The sequence below is a fragment of the Mirounga angustirostris genome, unplaced genomic scaffold (genome assembly GCF_029215605.1).
Source record: "Mirounga angustirostris isolate CCGP_5_RB_7025 unplaced genomic scaffold, mMirAng1.0.hap1 SCAF_7, whole genome shotgun sequence".
In the NCBI taxonomy this organism is placed as follows: Eukaryota; Metazoa; Chordata; class Mammalia; order Carnivora; family Phocidae; genus Mirounga; species Mirounga angustirostris.
In genome coordinates, this window is record NW_026991715.1 from 104,253,957 (window position 1) to 104,274,756 (window position 20,800).

The 20,800-nt window shown below is 40.6% G+C and overlaps 1 protein-coding gene and 1 pseudogene across 3 annotated transcripts in view; one reads left to right on the forward strand and one right to left on the reverse strand.

Moving 5' to 3' along the window:
- Positions 1–20,800, reverse strand: part of TTC1 (tetratricopeptide repeat domain 1) — a 50,690-nt gene that overhangs the window by 19,137 nt on the left and 10,753 nt on the right. For all 3 annotated transcript variants that reach the window (XM_045901949.3, XM_045901944.3, XM_054513756.2), the window contains exons 3-4: positions 6,310–6,370; positions 4,536–4,648 (exon numbers count right to left, since the gene is read on the reverse strand). In XM_045901949.3, the coding sequence (XP_045757905.2) occupies positions 4,536–4,648; positions 6,310–6,370 (174 nt within the window). The remainder of the gene's footprint in view (positions 1–4,535; positions 4,649–6,309; positions 6,371–20,800) is intronic.
- LOC135365418 (transcription factor BTF3-like) lies at positions 10,036–10,515 on the forward strand (annotated as a pseudogene).

The window sequence follows — 20,800 nt, forward strand, 5'->3', positions numbered from 1 at the left end:
CTCACATGCGTGCACATACGCTAATAAATACATTTTTTTTAAAAAGATTTTATTTATTTGACAGAGAGAGAGACAGTGAAAGAGGGAACACAAGCAGGGGGAGTGGGAGAGGGAGAAGCAGGCTTCCTGCCAAGCAGGGAGCCCTATGCGGGGCTCGATCCCAGGACCCCGGGATCATGCCCTGAGCTGAAGGAAGACGCTTGACGACTGAGCCACCCAGGCGCCCCATAAATAAATAAATCTTAAAAAAAAAGAAAAAGAAAAAGAATAAATGTTCAATACTTCCCATAATGGCTACTGTAGAAAATACTAAATATTTTGAACAGTATTTTAGAGCAATGTCTATCAAACTGAGTTTCAGAATTCAGTCAAAATTTCAGGATGGGGAGTGACTATCATAATGAGTACAGGATTTCCTTTTGGGGTCATGAAAAAGTTCTGGAAGCAGATAGTGGTGATGGCTGCATAATATTGTGAACATATTTAATGGTACTGAATTATATAGTTTAAAACAGTTAAAATGGTGAATTTTAGGTCATTTGCATTTTACCCATAACAAACAAAAAAGGTTCCAGAGTCATCTGGGAGGCACTAACTATATCATACCTCTTCCAATGTTCATCATTACCAATTCACATATTAAAAGCTCTATGAAGTCCTGTAGTAAAGAAATCTGTATAACTTTGGGTAAGTCAGTATTTTCCCAATTTACCATATTTCTATAAATCTAAGACACACAATTTCATATTTTAAAGTTTCTGAAATAGGAGTAAATCTTTATAACTTATGTGTACACTTGTGCTGGTATTCTTTGTGCCCCTAAGAGAGCACTAAGTTGCAGTGCATCTTATCAATAATCAGCCTCTGCAGATCAAGGAATTACGGTATTTTACTGTGGCATCCTTTGTTTGAGGTCATAGTCTACTAACCCCTCAGGTATTATCTGCTGCTAAGAGTGTTAGTCTCCAAAGTGCCATGTATAAAAAAAATCAGAACCTATTTACCATCCTTTCATAACTTACATAAGATACACACACCACAATGTATATAAGATATAAGGACAGTTTTAAAAACTTAGGGTCTATACTTTTAGGGCTTTGTCTGCTCTTGTACAGCCAAGCTTAGAGCAGAAACTCTGCCCTAACTCCAGTTTGCCTTTTCTCCCCAGATGTGAAATGTAAAGTTTGGTCAGGGTCACTCAGTCAGGGCTGCTGAGCCTGCATGTGCCTTTCAGAAATTTTTCTTAAAGCAGTTAACCCACCACTTCTTGGAAAACTCAGAGTATGCTCCTTAAATCACTTCAGTGCTTTAATCCTGGAAGTTTTTATGTCTCTAACTATAGAGTCTTCCTAAAATATTAAGAGTACAACTTAAAAGAATAAAACAAAACAAAACATGCACCAACAAACCTATCCTTCGTATAGGAGACAGTCACAGAACAATTCTCTTCTGAGTTCTCCTCAGATGTGACAGACAAAAGACCAGCAAGACCATATACATTTTCCTAATTTAAGAACTGGTTGATTACGCTAGCTCAACCCAATCAGTAACTTGTCAACTGTGGAAACAAAGAATTCCAAATCCCAGGAGCCAAATGGGCCTTTTCCTGAAATTGAAGATATCCTTGATCTCATTTCATAATGTCAATTTCCAGTTTGAGAATGTGACAAGATGTCTCCAAAAAGCAAAAGCAAAAGGTAAGATTTTTTCCAACTATGTGAATTCAGATCAGTGGTAGAATATGTTAATGAATATTGTTCTATGTAAACTTAAAACAATTGTTTTTTTTTTTTTTTTAAAGATTGTATTTATTTGACAGAGCAAGTGAGCCAGAGAGCACAAGCAGGGAAATGGCAGAGGGAGAGGGAGGAGCAGGCTCCCCGCTGAGTGGGGATTGATCCCAGGACCCTGGCATCATGACCTGAGCTGAAGGAAGATGCTTAACCGACTAAGCCACCCAGGCGCCCCTATTTTATTTCTTCTAACACAAAATGTGTTTGTATATTCTAGAATTATTTCTTCTCGCATTCCATATGAATCACTCTAAAAATACTTCACCTTAGAAACTGTATCCAATAATAAAACATACAAGTTTAGACATACAAACAAACAAAACAAACCCTTTCCTCATGTCCAATTATTCAAGTATTCCCCATCCCACCCCTTTAAAAAAAAACCTAGTCATCAAAAGTGACTTTGGTAGAGGCACTAGAGAATTTCAGGCAACTAGAGAAAGTGATATAAATACCTGATATAAACAAACAAAAAACCCACTTAACCAATCTTGACCTTGCTTTTTTTTTTTTTTTTTTAAGATTTTTATTTATTTATTTGACAGAGAGACACAGCCAGAGAGGGAACACAAGCAGGGGGAGTGGGAGAGGGAGAGGGAGAAGCAGGCTTCCTGTGGAGCAGGGAGTCCGATGGGGGGCTTGATCCCAGGACCGGATCCCAGGCTCGATCCCATGACCCAGGGATCATGACCTCAGCCGAAGGCAGATGCTTAACGACTGAGCCACCCAGGTGCCCCTGACCTTGCTTTGTGGCTGCTTAAGGTATGCTAAATAAACTACTCTTTGTCCTTTGGATATAAATAGCCATATTTAAACAAGCGGTATTTTTTCCCCCCAAAACTTTCACATCATTTCAATCCATTAAAATTGGCTATGTTGACTGACTAGGACTATGTTGACTAAGTAGACAAATCAACAACAAACTTTTATTTTTATTTATTTAATATTTTGAGAGAGAGAGACAGGGCGCCCATGGGCAAGCATAGGAAGGGGTGAGGGTGGGCATGGCAGAGGGAGAAGCAGGCTCCCCACTGAGCTGGGAGCCCAATGTGGTGCTCAATCCCAGTAAATAAGGTTAAGGTATAGGCAGGGAGAAGTAGGGGGCCCCTGGCTGGGCTCTGAAACTATTCCCGGCAGGAAGAAGTGCTAAGCCAGAGTGAACAAGGAATAAGGAAACCTGACCACCTGTCCTCCGATGTTAGGGAGTACTTTTCTTTGGTGGCTACACTGCATCATAGAAAATGGCCAAACCTCAAAGAATTAAGTCATTAAGGACGCTATCAATAGTCCATGCTCAAACCAAGATGGCACAAGAAGCTCAAGGCCACAAGCTTCCTGGTCAGTTCTCAATAAAAGACTGCCACTAAAAGCCCCGTAGCAACCCTGTCAGGACCCCTCTCCCTCTAGAGAGCTTCTTCTTTGCTTTCTGCTCTCACCTTCACTTAATAAACTTTCACTTCACTTCACCCTTTTGTGTCTGCGAGATTCATTCTTTGACTCCATGAGACAAGAACCCTGCGATCCTCTAACACCAGGACCCTGAGATCATAACCTGAGCCCAAGGCAGACACTTAACCAACTGAGCCACCCAGGTGCCCCCAAACCTAACTTTTAGTTCCAACATGGTACAAAACCAATACAACCGCACATTAGCCTCCATTAACCATGTTATACTCGGTTCTCAATCCTTTGGAAATACAAAATGCTCTTCAACTTTCCCTGACACCTATTTTACATTTAGGGGCACCTCTCATCCCAACTGTTGGACATTTCTCCCTGTGTCCACACTTTCAACAGAGAATCAGAATCCTAGCAATAAGCATTTCAAGTCCAGAGTTTTAATCGGTGTTTCCCTCTCCCTTTGAATCTTTATCAAGAATTCCAGAGACTTAAAATAAGCAGCTGCAGCTATTCTAGAACATGTACTACTTGGCTTTTTGCTTCATTAACCTGCCCTAGTTTGGTGGAGACTTTGTCAGCCTTCCTCCAATGAAAATGTTCAATCAGCGACTCTAATAAGGAATGTTTGCAGTAATCTGACTCAGATTTTTTTTTTTTTAAAGATTTTATTTATTTATTTGACAGAGAGAGAGACAGCGAGAGAGGGAACACAAGCAGGGGGGTAGTGGGAGAGGGAGAAGCAGGCTTCCCATGGAGCAGGGAGCCCGATGCGGGACTCGATCCCAGGACCCTGGGATCATGGCCTGAGCCGAAGGCAGATGCTTAACGACTGAGCCACCCAGGCGCCCCCTGACTCAGGTTTTTCAAAATACTTTTCTATCTTTCCTATGCCCTTTACATCAGGGAAATACATGCGCAGGAAAAGGGAGGCAGCAACTTTAAGCCCCTTTTCTTCTCTTTTTTTAAAAGATTTTATTTTTAATGAATCTCTATACTCAAAATGGGGCTCAAACTCACAACCCCAAGATCAAGAGTCGCAGCCCCTCTGCTAGTTTGAAACAGAAGCTACCCTATGAAAACACTGCAAGTTCATGTGCTTTTTTTTTTTTTTTAAAGATTTTATTTATTTATTTGACAGAGAGAGAGATAGCGAGAGCAGTAACACAAGCAGGGGAAATGGGAGAGGGAGAAGCAGGCTTCCCGCCGAGCAGGGAGCCCGATGTGGGACTTGATCCCAGGACCCTGGGATCATGACCTGAGCCGAAGGCAGACGCTTAACGACTGAGCCACCCAGGCGCCCGTTCATGTGCTTCTTAAAAAGAAAAGCTCAAAGATACATACCTGTTTCATCCTTGCAGCAGCTCTATTTGAAAACAGAATAGACCTGTCTTTCTGGAAGCAGGATGGGCACATCTGAAGGGCTTGACTATAAGAACTCTCAGCTTCTATATAATCTGAGGATAAGGTAAAAGATGAAAGGTCATTATGATTTTATTCCCTGTATTTATGTATTCCATAGTATCTCAGAATGCACAGCTTTCCATTCACAGAACAAAGGTCTCAAGTAGAATGTTCTGTATGTTTAACTTTCATTTGGCTTATCAATTTAGTAAGGAATAATGAAAGAGGATTAGAGAACTGGACAGATGAAAGAAACTAAAGTCTAGGATTAATGGCTTAGGATAAAGACAAAAATTCTACGTATGTATTTTCATTAAAGATATTATGCTTTCATGGAGTCAACCTGGCCAAAACTGCTTCCCTGAAATGTCTGGAGAGACATTTTATGGAGCTAAGAGCAACAATGTAAAAATCAGTGGTTGACTAAACACCTTAAAAGAGAAAATGGTGATAAATTTATTTACTCATTGCCACACAAAGAATTATGGTCAGGGCATTAAAAGAAAATTGCCTGGGGCGCCTGGGTGGCTCAGTTGGTTAAGCAACTGCCTTCGGCTCAGGTCATGATCCTGGAGTCCCGGGATGAGTCCCGCATCGCGCTCCCTGCTCGGCAGGGAGTCTGCTTCTCCCTCCGACCCTCCCCCCTCTCATGTGCTCTCTCTCAAATAAATAAATAAAATCTTTAAAAAAATAAAAAAAATAAAATTGCCTGTTCACTCCTTTCTCAGGCTTGAAATATTTAACAATAAAATACAAGAGATACGCTTTCAAAATCAAAACCATTAGTACGTAGGAAAAAAAAAGTGATGATTGCTAAACAAGATATAAGAAAACAATTTTAAATCTAAAAAATAACTAGGGGAAAATGTTACTACTTCTAGTTTTCTAAAGCATATACATTTTGATATATTTCTTTTTTTTTTTTTTTAAGATTTTATTTATTTGTCAGAGAGAGAGAGCACAAGCGGGGAGGGGGGCAGGCAGAGGGAGAAGCAGGGTCCCCGCTGAGCTAGGAGCCTGATGTGGGACTCGATCCCAGGACCCCAGGATCATGACCTGAGCTGAAGGCAGAGGCTTAACCGACTGAGCCACCCAGGCGTCCCAATTTTGATATGTTTCTAAAGCATATACACTTTACATGTGATAGAAGGCTATTATAAGATCAAACAGTTCCCCCAAATCAACTGAATGAACTCAAATTATTCCTAAGCAAATGTTAAGAAACACAGAAGGACATGGAGAAGATCTCTCTACTTAAGGCAGCCGAAGAAAAAGGTACATGAAAGACCAAAGTACAAGCAAAAATACTTTCCTAGGCCATGTTGGAATCACTGGGCCAGTTTTTACAGCATTGTTGCAAGTAAGTAAGGGGGACCCTGCTTTTACATCAATGAGGCAAACAGCCTTTTAACATTCCAGGTTAGTTTTCCAAAGCATCAGCTGAGAAGTCTGCCCTCCTACCTTCTGGTTCTATAGTGGATTAGAGAAAAGAAAAAGTATGCCTCTGCGAAGAGACATGGTAATTGGTCACCGTCAGGTGAGAATGATCTGGACCTGGTGGAAAATCAAATTCTAAGGTGTTGGGAAGCAACAATGTACTGTTAGCAGTTTAGGTTTGCTAGTTGTTTCCAAATGTTTCTGCTGTTTCTTCACACTCCAAGACAGCACGAGGAATCAGGATGACCAGACATCAGTGCTGAGACAGGTGCCTTACCTCCTCTCTTAAACTGCACATTTCCCTCCTCCTTTAGTCTTGTGCTCTCTTCTCTTCTCTTCTGCAAGAGATCCGACAATTACATCATTTCCCACAGTATAAGTGAATAAAAAGGTTAACTTTCATTAGGCTACTTAACATGCAGCAACTTGACTTTTGTTTTTTTCAACTTGACCTTTGAGAACTGGGTCAGTTTTATCTAAATCTCAAACAGATATAGAGAAACACGTGGCTATCTGGCTAATCACATGCCTGAGATTTAAAACACAAAACCTAGGTTCCCTATGTTTATATCTTTTGCAAGGAATAGCAATTCAGGTATCACTTAATTTCTGTTTACTCAAAATGAAACTAAACACCATGCCCAATGGCATGTATGCCACCATAAATTCAAATTCTGAATCTGCTACTTATTTAATGAATGATCTTGGGGTGCCTGGGTGGCTCAGTCGTTAAGCATCTGCCTTCAGCTCAGGTCATGATCCCAGGGTCCCGGGATTGAGCCCCACATCGGGCTCCCTGCTCCACGGGAAGCCTGCTTCTCCCTCTCCCACTCCCACTCCCCCTGCTTGTGCTCCCTCTCTTGCTATCTCTCTCTCTGCCAAATAAATAAATAAATAAAATCTTTAAAAAAAATAAATGAATGATCTTGGACAGATTCCAGATCTTTCTAAGCCTTGGTTATTTTTATCTAAAATACGAGGTTTTATAGTTTTATGGACTAATGTGATAATATACGTAGAGCTCCTAATACAGTGCCTGGTAAATAAGGGCTCAAGAAATGAGCTATTACTTTTCTGTAAAAAAAAAAGAAGTGGTTTCTGTGATGCAGAAGCTGGCCAAGGCGCTGACAGAGCGCACCACAGGGAGCAAACTTCACCTGCAGGGTCAGGGCAGGCTACTCCTGGGAGGTTTGAAGAAAGCCAGATACGTCTCTCGTTTCTGAGCTGCTTCTAACAACTCAGACATTCACACAGATGGCCAAACACCCATCATACTCAAAGGCAGGCAGAATGAATGTTATTCTGCAGAGCCAAGATGGCACATGCCGAGTCCCTGTGTGCTCTCAGCCCTGAACGTCTTAGCAATATGGTCGGCACGAGCAGAACTGGCACAAGTGACTGCCTGCCTCCTTTTGAAAGAGCTTCAAAAAAAGAGAGAGAGAGAGAATCCAAAAATCTCTACCTTCATTCTTGAAGCTTCTGGCTAAATGAAAACTTCAAAGGAAGGAAATATAGTTAGCAGGGTATTTCATGCACAGGAGAAGCCTGGAGCCTAAATAATTGGTACTCTTAAGATTAGGAACCAAAGTAAAAATACTATGTCTCCATAGATTTGTAAATATGCTGGTGAGACAAGGGTGTTTCCCAAGTGCCTCATTACCATACTCACGATGATGAATCTCAGTGAAGAAACTAAAAGGTAGGTATAAAATGAATCTCATTTTTATGGTATCTACTATGTGCCAGATGTACAGCAGATACAGTAATTCATTTTTATTTACTTTTTCATTTTTATTTTTTAGATAATGGGCTAATCTAAGGGAATACAAAAAAATAACATGGGTGGTGGTGATGGGAATCAAAATATAAGAATGTAGTCACATTTACTTAGTACTATTTAGGACAGAGGTGCTTGGATCATAATGTTCTATGCTATCAGGATTTCTGGATGCAAGCAAAAAGACTGTATTTTAGGTAAAAAAAAATGTAGAGGATTGACTCACTGGAAAGATATTGGGGCTCACAGAATCACTGGGAGGCCTAAATCACAGGCTAAGAAAAAGGGCAGGACTCAAGGCAACTCTGTTAAGTCAAGAAGCAAGAAAGCATTAATTATCTTTTAGTGGAAGAATCTGGCCAATACAGGACTGTAATAGTAGCAAATAAATTCTAACTATTTCCTTTTCTTTGCCCCAGTCAAGATTCAAAGTCTTGGTTACAAGCATCCAATGAGGGCGCCTGGGTGTCAGACTGAGAAAGACTAATACCATATGATTTCACTCATAAGTGGAACCTAAACAAACAAAAACAAATGAATAAACAAACAAAAAGCAGAATCAGACCTATAAATACAAAGAACAAATTGACAGCTGCCAGCAGGGAGGGGGCTGGGGGTTGGGCAAAATGAGTGAAGGGGAGAGGGAAATAATAGGCTTTCAGTTACAGAATGTGTAAGTCATGGGAATAAAAGGCACAGCATAAGGAATGTAGTCAATGATAGTATAATAGTGATATATGGAGACAGATGGGAGCTACACTTGCGGTGAACATAGCATAATATATAACCATGTTGCATCACTATGTTGTACACCTGAAACTAACGCAACATAGTATGTCAACTAGACTCAAATAAAAAAAGTGATTTTAACCCCAAATAGCCAAAGCAACCCTGACAAAGAAGAACAAAGCTGGAGGCCCCAAGGTGCCTGATTTCAAACTACACTACAAAGCTATAGTAATTAAAATAGTGTGATATTAGCATAAAAACTGATACATAGATCAATGGAACAGAATAGAGAGGCCAGAAATAAACCCATGCATGTGCCATCAATTAATTTATGATAAAAGAGCCAAGAATATACAATGGGGAAAGAATAGTCTCTTCAATAGATGGTGCTGGGAAAACTGGACAGCCACACTGTAAAAGCAACTGGACCACTGTCTCATACTGTACACAAAAATTAACTCAAAATGGATTAAAGACTTTAACGTAAGAGCTGAAACCATAAAAAATTCTAGAAGAACACATAGGCAGTAGGCTCCTTGACCGGTCTTGTTGATGATTTTCTGAACCTGACACCAAAAGCAAAGGCAACAAAAGCAAAAATAAACACATGGAGCCACATCAAACTGAAATCTTCTGCACAGCAAAGGAAACCATCAACAAAATGAAAAGGCAACCTACTGACTAGGAGAAAATATTTGCAAATCATATATCTGATAAGGGGTATATATAAAGAACTCATACAACTTAACAGCAAAAAAACCAATCTGATTAAAAAATGGGCAGAGGGTGTGAACAGACATTTTTCCAAAGAAGACATACAGATGGCCAACAGTTACATGAAAAGATGTTCAATATCATTAATCATCAGGGAAGTGCAAATCAAAACCATGATGAAATACCACCTCACACTTGTTAGAATGGTTATTATAAAAAAGACTAGAAATAACAAGTGTTGATGAGGACGTGGAAAAAAGGGAACCCCTGTGCACTGTTGGTGGGAACGTAAATTGGCACAGTCACTATGGAAAACTGTTTGGAGGTTCCTTAAAAAATTAAATAGGGGTGCCTGGGTGGCTCAGTTGGTTAAACATCTGATTCTTGATCTCAGTTCACGTCTTATTCTTAGGATCGTTGGGTTCAAGCCCACATTAGACTTCATGCTGGGCATGGAGCCTACTTAAAAAAAAAAAAATTAAAAAAGGAACTACCATATGACCCAGCTTCTGGGTATTTAGCTGAAAAAAATGAAAATACTAATTTGAAAAGATATATGCACCCTTAGCTCACTGCAGCATTATTTACAACAGCCAAGATATGGAAACAACCTAAGCATCTGTCCATGGATGAAGGGATAAAGAAACGGTGGTGCAGCCATCACATCCAGCCTCCCTCTAGCTGCCGCCTATGCAGCTAAATTTCAGCTGGTCTGCCTGAGACCCCGAATGCCAACCCTACCAACCCTAGTCCCCTGCTCGCTCCCATTTCCAGTCCAACAGGATGAAAGAAACTATCATGAACCAAGAGAAACTCACCAAACTGTAAGCGCAAGTGTGCAGTGGTGGGAAAGGAACAGCTCGATGAAAGAAGGCGGCTCAGAAAACAGCTACAGCAGATGATAAATAACTTCAGTTCTCCTTAAAGAAGTTAGGAGTAAACAATATCTCTGGTATTGAAGAAACAAGTATGTTCACAAACCATGGAACACTGATCCACTTTCACAACCTAAAAGTTCAGGCAACCCGGGAAGTGAACACTTTCACCGTTCCAGGCCCTGCTGAGACAGGAGCTGACAGAAATGCTACTGTCTTACACCAATTTGGTGAAGACAGTCTGACTAGTTTAAGAAGACTGGCTGAAGTTCTGCTCAAATAATCTACAGATGGAAAAGCACCACTTTTCCATTGGAGAGGATGAGAATGATGAAGTTCCAGATCTTGTGGGAATTCTGATGAAGCTGCCAAGAATGAAGCAAACTGAACTGAGTCAACCTTTTTTTTTTTTTAAGATTTTATTTATTTGAGAGAGAGAGACGCAGCGAGAGAGGGAACACAAGCAGGGGGAGTGGGAGAGGGAGAAGCAGGCTTCCTGCAGAGTAGGAAGCCCGATGTGGGGCTTGATCCCAGGACCCTGGGATTGTGACCTGAGCCGAATGCAGATGCTTAACGACTGAGCCACCCAGGTGCCCCCCGAGTCAACTTCTGAAGATAAAACTTAAAGAAGTTATTGGGAGCCGCTATTTTATTTTTTTTAAAAGATTTTATTTATTTGAGAGAGAGAAAGAGCACATAAATGGGGGAGCAGCAGAGGGAGAGGGAGAAGCAGGTTCCACACTGAGCAGGGAGCCCGATGCGGGGCTGGATCCCAGGACCCTGGGATCATGACCTGAGCCCAAGACAGACGCTTAACGACTGAGCCACCCAGGCGCCCTGGGAGCTGCTATTTTATATTATGACTGCTTTTTAAAATTTTGTTCACGGATCTGATAAATCTAGATCTCTAATTTTTTTTTTTTAAAGATTTTATTTATTTATTTGACACAGAGAGAGAGTTAGTGAGAGCAGGAACACAAGCAGGGGAGTGGGAGAGGGAGAAGCAGGCTTCCCATGGAGCAGGGAGCCCGATGGGGGGCTCGATCCCAGGACCCTGGGATCATGACCTGAGCTGAAGGCAGACGCTTAACGACTGAGCCACCCAGGCGCCCCAGGATCTCTAATATTTTTAAGCCCAAGCCCCTTGGACACTGCAGCTCTTTTCAGTTTTTGCTTCTATACAATTCATTTTTTGCAGCTAATTAAGGTGAAGCAGCCTGGGAATAAACTTTGAAACAAGGTTAATAAAGTTCTTTGCCTAGTTAAAAAAAATTGTGCTGTATACACACACACACACAGAGTACTATTCAGCCATAAAAAGATGAAATCCTGCCATTTGCAATAACATGGATGGATCTAGAGGGCATTACCCTAAGTGAAGTAAGTCAATAAAAGAAAGACAAATATCTTATGATTTCTTTTATATGTGGATTCTAAACAACAAAACACACAAAAAGTCCCACGCTCATAGATACAGAGAACAGACTGACCATTGCCTGAGGCAGGGTCAGGGAGTGGGAGACATGGGTGAAAGGGGTATGAAAAAAATAATATTTAAAAATTATAAAACAATTTCAATTAAGGTAAATTTAAAACTCTGTAATAGCAAATTCATTGCCAATTTTATTTTATTTTAAGATTTTATTTATTTATTTGACAGAGACAGAGACAGCGAGAGCAGGAACACAAGCAGGGGGAGTGGGAGAGGGAGAAGCAGGCTTCCTGCTGAGCAGGGAGCCCAATGTGGGACTCAATCCCAGGACTCTGGGATCATGACCTGAGCCGAAGGCAGCCGCTTAACGACTGAGCCACCCAGGCGCCCTCATTGCCAATTTTAAATTCACACACACACATCATGCATAATTGACCAATAATGTTCTAACAGTGAAATGAAAAGTTAGTTTGACTTTATAAGATATATTAATGCCAGGTACCATATTAATAAGTTAAAGGAGAAAATTACATGATCATATGAATAAATGCAACACAGGTCCTAAAGGTCTTTAAAATATTTTAGAAAGGTTATTTCAAAAACAAAAATTCTTTAAAGAAGAACCATTAATCAAGTTACTAGGGTTTAATATCTATCCTTTAAGAACTTTCAGTCTCCTCTATTTTAACTCTTTGAAGCTACTTTCTGATCTATAATCTGTTCTCCATAGCAAATTCATCAGGAATGTTTTATGAACACAGATGAAGCACTCAGACTGCCAGATCAGACTCGTGTGTGTATATATGTGTGTGTGTGTGTTTGTGTGTGTGTAAAGAGTTTAATCATCCTTTGGTAAATTTAGAACAATAAGATACCAGTAGGCAAAGCTTAGATCCACGGTATACCCAGAAGGAATTACCAATAATGGCCAGCCTGAGCAGGCAGCCTGGGAAAAGCTCAGTGTCTTTTTTTTTTTTTTTCCCGTTTTTAAATTTTTTTATTTAAGTGTAGTTGACATACAATGTTACATTAGTTTCAGGTGTATGAAGTAGTGATTTGACAAGTTTAAATGTTATGCTATGCTCAGTGTCTTTACAACTAGGACTAAAAGTTGAACTGGCAAAGGGAAGAGATCCGGAACATATTTCTCAAGCCAATTATTTGAAGGAAGGCATTTTATTTTTTCGGCTGGCAAATCACAACCCAGTGACCCATTAAGCAGTAAACACTGTAAAAGAGCTGCTGCTTCCACAGATTGTGTAAATTGAGGATTAATGCAATTATCAATATCATGCTGAACATCTCCTTGGAAACAGCTAAAAATAGCACTTTTAGGAGAAAGCTGCACTATCTCCCAGCTGTGCCAAGAGACTAACTTGATCCCAGTACAAAGACTAGGGTTTATGCTGCTGCTGGAACATTCTCTTTCTCCAAAAGATGGCATGCACACTGTGTAGCATTACTGGAATCCAAAGACAGATTTTGTAGGGAATAAGTGTTACTTAGCATGTTAAATGCCAAGAGCATACACACATAAATGAGCTGGTAGTGCTGACATTCAGCAGCATTATCAGGTTCCAATTGTTCCAGGTTCTGGTCTAATGTGGTTAGGAGCCCTCTCGCATCTCCACAATGTTTTGTTTTAAGTAATCTCTGTGCCCAACATGGGGCTTGCACTCACAACCCCAGAGATCAAGAGTCGCATGGTCTACTGACTACTGAGCCAGCCAGGCGCCCCTCCAACAATGTCTTTTAACACATTCCAGAGGCCTCACAGAGAAACATCTGCTCTAGAATTATATTTCCATAACAATGGAAACCAAAGAAATTTTAAAGGGCTCTTTACTTAGTACGCCTCCCCATCACTGAAAACTCAGGCAGAAATAGTAGTATTATTCTGCATCATAAATCATCACAAGAGCTGTCAAGGAAAACCCCAGAGACAATGCTCTTGATGAATAGAGTTTATTTTTTATTTATTTATTATTTTTTTTAAAGATTTTTTATTTATTCATTTGACAGAGATAGACACAGCGAGAGAGGGAACACAAGCAGAGGGAGTGGGAGAGGGAGAAGCATGCCTCCCGCAGAGCGAGGAGCCCGATGCAGCGCTCGATCCCAGGACTCTGAGATCATGACCTGAGCCGAAGGCAGACGCTTAACGACTGAGCCACCCAGGCGCCCCAAATAGAGTTTATTTTAACAGTTACTACCACAACTGCAAACTTTTCAGCCTGGAGTTCAAAATTATATAACTGGTATTACTATAGCATTCTACTTCTTAAAATCTGTAATCACATATACTAGCTCATTTGCTTTTGCAAGGCAATTCTGAGATGTAAGCATCAAATCTTACCCATTTTACAGTAAGAAAATCACGATTCAGAAATCTCTTGGTTTCCTTTTTCCTTTTTTTTTTTTTTTACACTACACCAAATTCTATTCCAATCTACTCAACCTCATCTCTCATTACCACCCAACACAAGTCCCTCCTCTAGACAGTTTGATCTCTTTATGGTCTCTCAACACCCACCACCTTATCCTTCATTCCATTCCTTTATTAATGCATCCCCACCTTGGAATGCCTTTGTTTTTCTTCTGTAACTTCTTTCCAACTGCCCAAACCAAATTTTCCTGTTTTCAAAGTTCAGCACAAAGCATATCTCCTCCTCAGAGACACCTTTCACTTCCTTCCTTGCACAATCTTTCTTTGAACACACTGTACATTAGTACCTCTAATTTGGGGATTCAATTGTCTCACATTATATATATTTTTTAAAAATGTGTGTCTACATATATATAATAAAAACATTGCAGAATGTCTGGAATATTACTTAATGCTTAAATGGTTTCATGGGTATAAAACACTGTGCAGCCCTTAGACCTAGGCAAGAGGGGGCCCTGGCCAGGCCCTCAACTAACCGCACATTTCCTCCCATGGAGCCCTTTTAGACCATGCTCCAGGGTTTCCTGCCTGAGTCTCCCTAGCTCACTTCCAGGAGCTGCATGAGCCTTTGCCTGGGTCTGTCCTTCTAAGCGTGGACTTTGTTGTAAGTATATATTGTGTTCCAGGTGCAGTACTTTGTATTATGCCTGCTCCAGCCTTGGAATCAGCTATTTCTCCAAGGAGTCCTGCATCCTTTTAGTGGGGAATGGTATTTAGAAACCAAGATCTGGATGCTAGTATGTTCCCTGTTACTAGCAAGTCACTACTTTTAGGCCCTCTCCATAAGAAATGCAGGAAATAGGGTGCCTGGGGGGCTCAGTCGTTAAGCTTCTGCCTTCGGCTCAGGTCATGATCCCAGCCAGGATCCTGGGATCGAGTTCCACATTGGGCTCCCAGCTCGGCGGGAGGCCTGCTTCTCCCTCTCCCACTCCCCTTGCTTGTGTTCCTTCTCTCGCTGTCTCTCTCTGTTGAAAAAGAAATAAAATCTTAAAAAAAAAAAAAAAAAAGAAATGCAGGAAATACATCTTTAAAAAAGAAAAAAACAAAAATCCCACGAGTCCAAAGAATACATACACATGAAATCTTGTATGTAGTCATACAAGTGAACACCACCGGATTCTTCCTCACTTTTCCCACACTGAAAACCCTGGTTCCCAGTAATAGCAATATATTTACTCATTTGCTCTATCCTAAAATCAACAAAAAAGTTCTGAAATTACTATAAGAATATCAGTACATACAACTAATCTATTATGTAAAGTTCAAGATTTCTTTTTTTTTTTAAAGATTTTATTTATTTATTTGACGGAGAGAGGCAGTGAGAGAGGGAACACAAGCAGGCGGAGTGTGAGAGGGAGAAGCAGGCTTCCCGCAGAGCAGGGAGCCCGATGCAGGGCTCGATCCCAGGACCCTGGGATCATGACCTGAGCCGAAGGCAGACGCTTAACGACTGAACCACCTAGGCGCCCCTAAAGTTCAAGATTTCATTGCAGTTCTAACTTTAGAATATATCCTACTAAGGGTGAACAGCCAGAGTACTGTGTCCAAAGTTACTGGAATTGTCTTCTCTATGTAATCAATATGATATAGTTATATTAATTTGTTTCAATGTGTAATCCATTTTAAGGCTTAATTTTTCCCTCATCCTTTCTGGTTTAATTTTAATACTTTAATGTGTAAAATACTTACACAGATCAAAACTCAATACTGGGTGCGACTTCTGATATGGCAAAGTGAGGAGGTTACCAAATCCTATAACCTAAAAAGCAACTACAAATTGTACAAAATGGTCAAAACTATTTCAGTGTTCTAAAAATTGACTAAAAGCTTACAACAAAGTAACACATGAAAATTATTGAATTTTAGGAAACAACCATGAGATCTGTGGCTTATTTGCAAGGGACTGCTCCCCTTCTTCCTCCGATCATGTGACATCACGGATCGTGGTTGGAATACAGCAAGGTAGGCCATGAATAACTAGCAGTTCCACTGTTTGAGGAGGCTGAACTGATTCAAAGCAGAAGGTAAAATAATCCATGCCCAGTGGTGGTTTCAGTAATAAGTAGCAATCTGAGTGGCAAGCAAACAGGGAAGGTCAGAGGTTCTACTACTCTGTGGTTGCAGCCCTGGCTGGGCAAACAAGGGACCCATGGACCAGACAGAAATATAACCAGTAGATAGAAGAGGCAGTCACAGAGATACTTGATAAGCTCTTCAAAGCATGGTGTGCATGCTTGGGAAGAATGAAGAGGGCCAAAGCTATTCACACACCCTTGCCCTATCAGGAGCCTGTGTACATGTGGTGAGGAGAACAAGAGAGTCCAGCTAGGGCAGACTTGAAAATTCCCTAAAATTGTCATACATTTCTAAATCTACAGACAAATCAGTAGGTGGAAGCCTTATTGGCTTGAGGTGTTTGAACATAATCTCTGACCAGTTATTGGCTGACCACTAAGCTGTGCAAAAACAGAAGCAACCCCACGAAGGCCAGACTTAAAAATATAAATACACGGACGGGCGCCTGGGTGGCTCAGTTGGTTAAGCAACTGCCTTCGGCTCAGGTCATGATCCTGGAGTCCCGGGATCGAGTCCCGCATTGGGCTCCCTGCTCGGCAGGGAGTCTGCTTCTCCCTCTGACCCTCCTGACCCTCCCCCCTCTCATGCTCTCTCTCTCTGTCTCTCTCTCAAATAAATAAATAAAATCTAAAAAAATAAAAAAATAATAAAAACACAGACAAAAACAAAACCCACCTGAGCACAGCTGTCAGTGGCTACATACCCCAGGGGAAATAGATTATACAATTTAAGTCCAGGTAAATTACTAAACAAACAAGTTGACAAAAAAGCAACAACAAAAATAATGCAAGTGGGGGGTGGTGGTGGTGGGAAGGGGCCAGAATCCAGAGTTGCTACAGTATTAACTTAAAACATCCAGTTTTAATAAAAAACTATAAGACATAAAAAGAGACAGAAAGTTTGACCTATAATCAGAAGAAAAGTCAAAAGAAACATCTGAACATCCACAGATTTTAGATCTAGCAAAGATGTGAAAGCACCTATAAATAAATATGTTCAAAGAACTAAAGGAAATTGTGTTTAAAGACTTAAATGAGAGCATAATGACAATGATTAAAAAAAGAGAACCATGATAAAGGGACAAAAATTATTTAAAATGAAGAAAAAGTTGAAAAGTCCAAAAACTGAAATGAAAAATTGATAAAAAGGAGATTTGAATTGGCATGAAAAATAAGTAAACTTGAAGTGAGAGCAACAGACATCCAATTTGAAGAACCGAGGGCAGAAAAAGGATGAGAAAAAACAGAGCCCTCACAACACATGTGACGGGAGTCCCAGAAGAGAAGAGAAAAAGGGACAGAACAAATATCTGAAGCCATAATGGCTGAAAAGGTCAAAATTTTGATGAAAAATGTTAACCTAAAGATCCAAGAAGCTCAATGAACCCCAAGTACATAGATCCATATCTAGAGACACCAGAGTCAAACTGCTGAAAGACAAATACAAAGAGAAAATCTGAAAGCAACAGCAGGGAAACTTACCAGGTATAGGGGAAGAGCAAAACTAGTATTTTTTTTTTTTTTAAGATTTTATTTATTTATTTGACAGAGAGAGACACAGCGAGAGAGGGAACACAAGCAGGGGGAGTGGGAGAGGGAGAAGCAGGCTCCCCGCAAAGCAGGGAGCCCGATGCAGGACTCGATCCCAGGACCCTGGGATCATGACCTGAGCCGAAGGCAGTCACTTAACCAACTGAGCCAACCAGGCGCCCGCAAAACTAGTATTGTTACCCGATTCTCACCAGGAACAACTGAGGCCAGAGGCAGTGTAATGATATACTCAGAATGTTGAAAGAAAAAAAAATTGTCAACCAAGAACTAGATATGCGGCAAAACCATACCTCAGAAGGAAGGCAAAGTAAAGACATTCACAGATAAACACAGAATGTGCTTCCACCAAACCTTCCTTACAAGACATACTAAAGGGGGGGCGCCTGGGTGGCTCAGTCGTTAAGCGTCTGCCTTCAGCTCAGGTCATGATCCCAGGGTCCTGGGATCGAGCCCCTCACTGGGCTCCCTGCTCCGCGGGAGGACTGCTTCTCCCTCTCCCACTCCCCCCTGCTTGTGTTCCCACTCTCGCTGTGTCTGTCAAATAAAAAAAAAACAAACCCAAAAAACCCCACAAAACAAGATATACTAAAGGAAATCCTTTGGACTGAGAGGAACTGACACTCGATGGTAATTCAAATCTACAAGGAGAAATGAAGAGCATTAGAAATGATAAATACATAAAAGGCTCTATAAATAATTTTTTTTTAAGATTTATTTGAGAGTGAGCATGCATGCACGAATGGGAAGGGCTGAGGAAGAGGGAGAGAGAATCTCAAGCCGACTCCACAAGAGAGCTGGATGCTAAACCAACTTACCGCCCAGGCACCCCTTCTTTTCTCTCTTAATTTCCTTAAAAGACAGATTATATAATAACTATGATACTATATGGTTGGGTTTATAACATATATTGATATACTGTATGTGACAATAGTGGCACAAATGAAGGGGAGGAAATGGGAGTTACACTGAAGCAAAATTTCTATACATTACTGGAATTATGTAGTATTAAACTAGACTATAATAAGATGCACAACATAATCCATATAGCAACCACTAAAAAATTTTAGCGAAGAAACAGTTTAAAAATGAGAAATATTAAAACGGTACACTAAAAAATTAATATAACAGGAAACACTAGATTTTTTTTAGAAGATTTTATTTATTTGCTAGAGAGAGAGAGTGCACAGAGAGAGTGAGCGAGAGTACAATCAGGGGGAGTGGCAGGCAGAGGGAGAAATAGGCTCCCCACTGAGCAAGGAGCCCGATGTGGGACTCAATCCCAGGACCCCGGGATCATGACCTGAGCCAAAGGCAGCCACTTAACTGACTGAGCCACCCAGGCATCCCAGAAAGCACTAAATTTTTAAAAATTACATTTAAATTATAAGATATTTTTAATTCCCTTGCTATCAAGAACTAAGGCACTTGTCAACTAAGATGACACTGCTCTAGAACATGTCATCTGGTCCCACAGATCTCATCTTTAGTCATTTTGAGACCTATGTTAAAATAAACCTCTACCGGGGCGCCTGGGTGGCTCAGTCGTTAAGCGTCTGCCTTTGGCTCAGGTCATGATCCCAGGGTCCTGGGATCGAGCCCCGCATCGGGCTCCCTGCTCCGCAGAAAGCCTGCTTCTCCCTCTCACATTCCCCCTGCTTGTGTTCCCTCTCTTGCTGTGTCTCCCTGTCAAATAAAGAAAATCTTTAAAATAAATAAAATAAACCTCTACCTTTATAGCAGCAACGTCCACAATAGCCAAACTATGGAAAGAGCCCTGATGTTCATCAACAGATGAATGGATAAAGAAGGTATGGTATATAAATACAATGGAATACTACTCAGCTATCAAAAAACTGAAATCTTGCCATTTGTAATGGCATGGATGGACTAGAGGGTATTATGCTAAGCAAAACAAGTCAATCAGAGAAAGATAATTATCATACTTACTCCTACGTGGAATTTAAGAAACAAAACAGAGGATCATAGGGGAAGAGAGGGAAAAATAAAATGACGAAATCAGAGAGGGAGACAAACCATAAGAGATTCTTAAGCATAGGACACAAACTGAGGGTTACTAGAGGTGAGGGTGGTGGGGGGAAGGGGTAACTGGGTGATGGACATTAAGGAGGGCATGGGATATAATGAGCACTGGGTATTATAAAAGACTGATGAATTACTGAACTCTACCTAGAAACTAATAATACATTATATGTTGATTGAATTTAAATAAAAATAAAAAATTAAAATAAAAAAAATAAACCTCTACCTCCCTGAATCAGGCACATACACCACAGATCTTCAGTTGTTCTTCTATAGTTAATCCAAGGCCATTTTCCACTGAATTAGTAAAATGGTTTTTTGCAGATAGACAAATTCTTTTTTTTTTTAAGTTTTTATTTATTTATTTGACAGAGAGAGGGACACAGCGAGAGAGGGAACACAAGCAGGGGGAGTGGGAGAGGGAGAAGCAGGCTTCCTGCTGAGCAGGGAGCCCGAGGCGGGGCTCCATCCCAGGACCCTGGGATCATGACCTGAGCCGAAGGCAGACGCTTAATGACTGAGCCACCCAGGCGCCCCGCAGATGGACAAATTCGATTCATAAATGTTTAAAATCTATTCTTTTCCTTCACAAATACAGGTATGTTCAGGATCTTTAATTTTACTCTGTTTTCCAGGGAATGATTTTCTTGGATCACAGGGCAAAAGAATTTCACACGATATGGAGAACTGTACTTTCTTAAAGATAAAAGAACTTTGAAATATTAAATTGCAAAACACCATCACAACAACACATTTCTGTATTTCTAAACGAATCAATTCTCCAGTTATTTTTAAATTTCATTGCCACTGCGACCTTCCAATGGTGATCCAACCTGATCTGTAAATGTTTTTTTGTTTTTGTTTTGAAGTTGGCTCCATGCCCAGCATGGAGCCCAATATGGGGCTTGAACTCATGACCCTAAGATCAAGACCTGAGGTGAGATCAAGTTGGACACTTAACCTACTACCCCACCCCAGTGCCCCTAAATGTGGTTGTTTTGATTAATGATACCATTGTAAATTAAGTTAGACTTTAACTGATAATCTGACAAAGCAGGTAGAAGGTAAGCATTTGGAAAAGGATACAAACTTAGTCTGAGTTGATATTAAAATTTAATTAAATCATTGA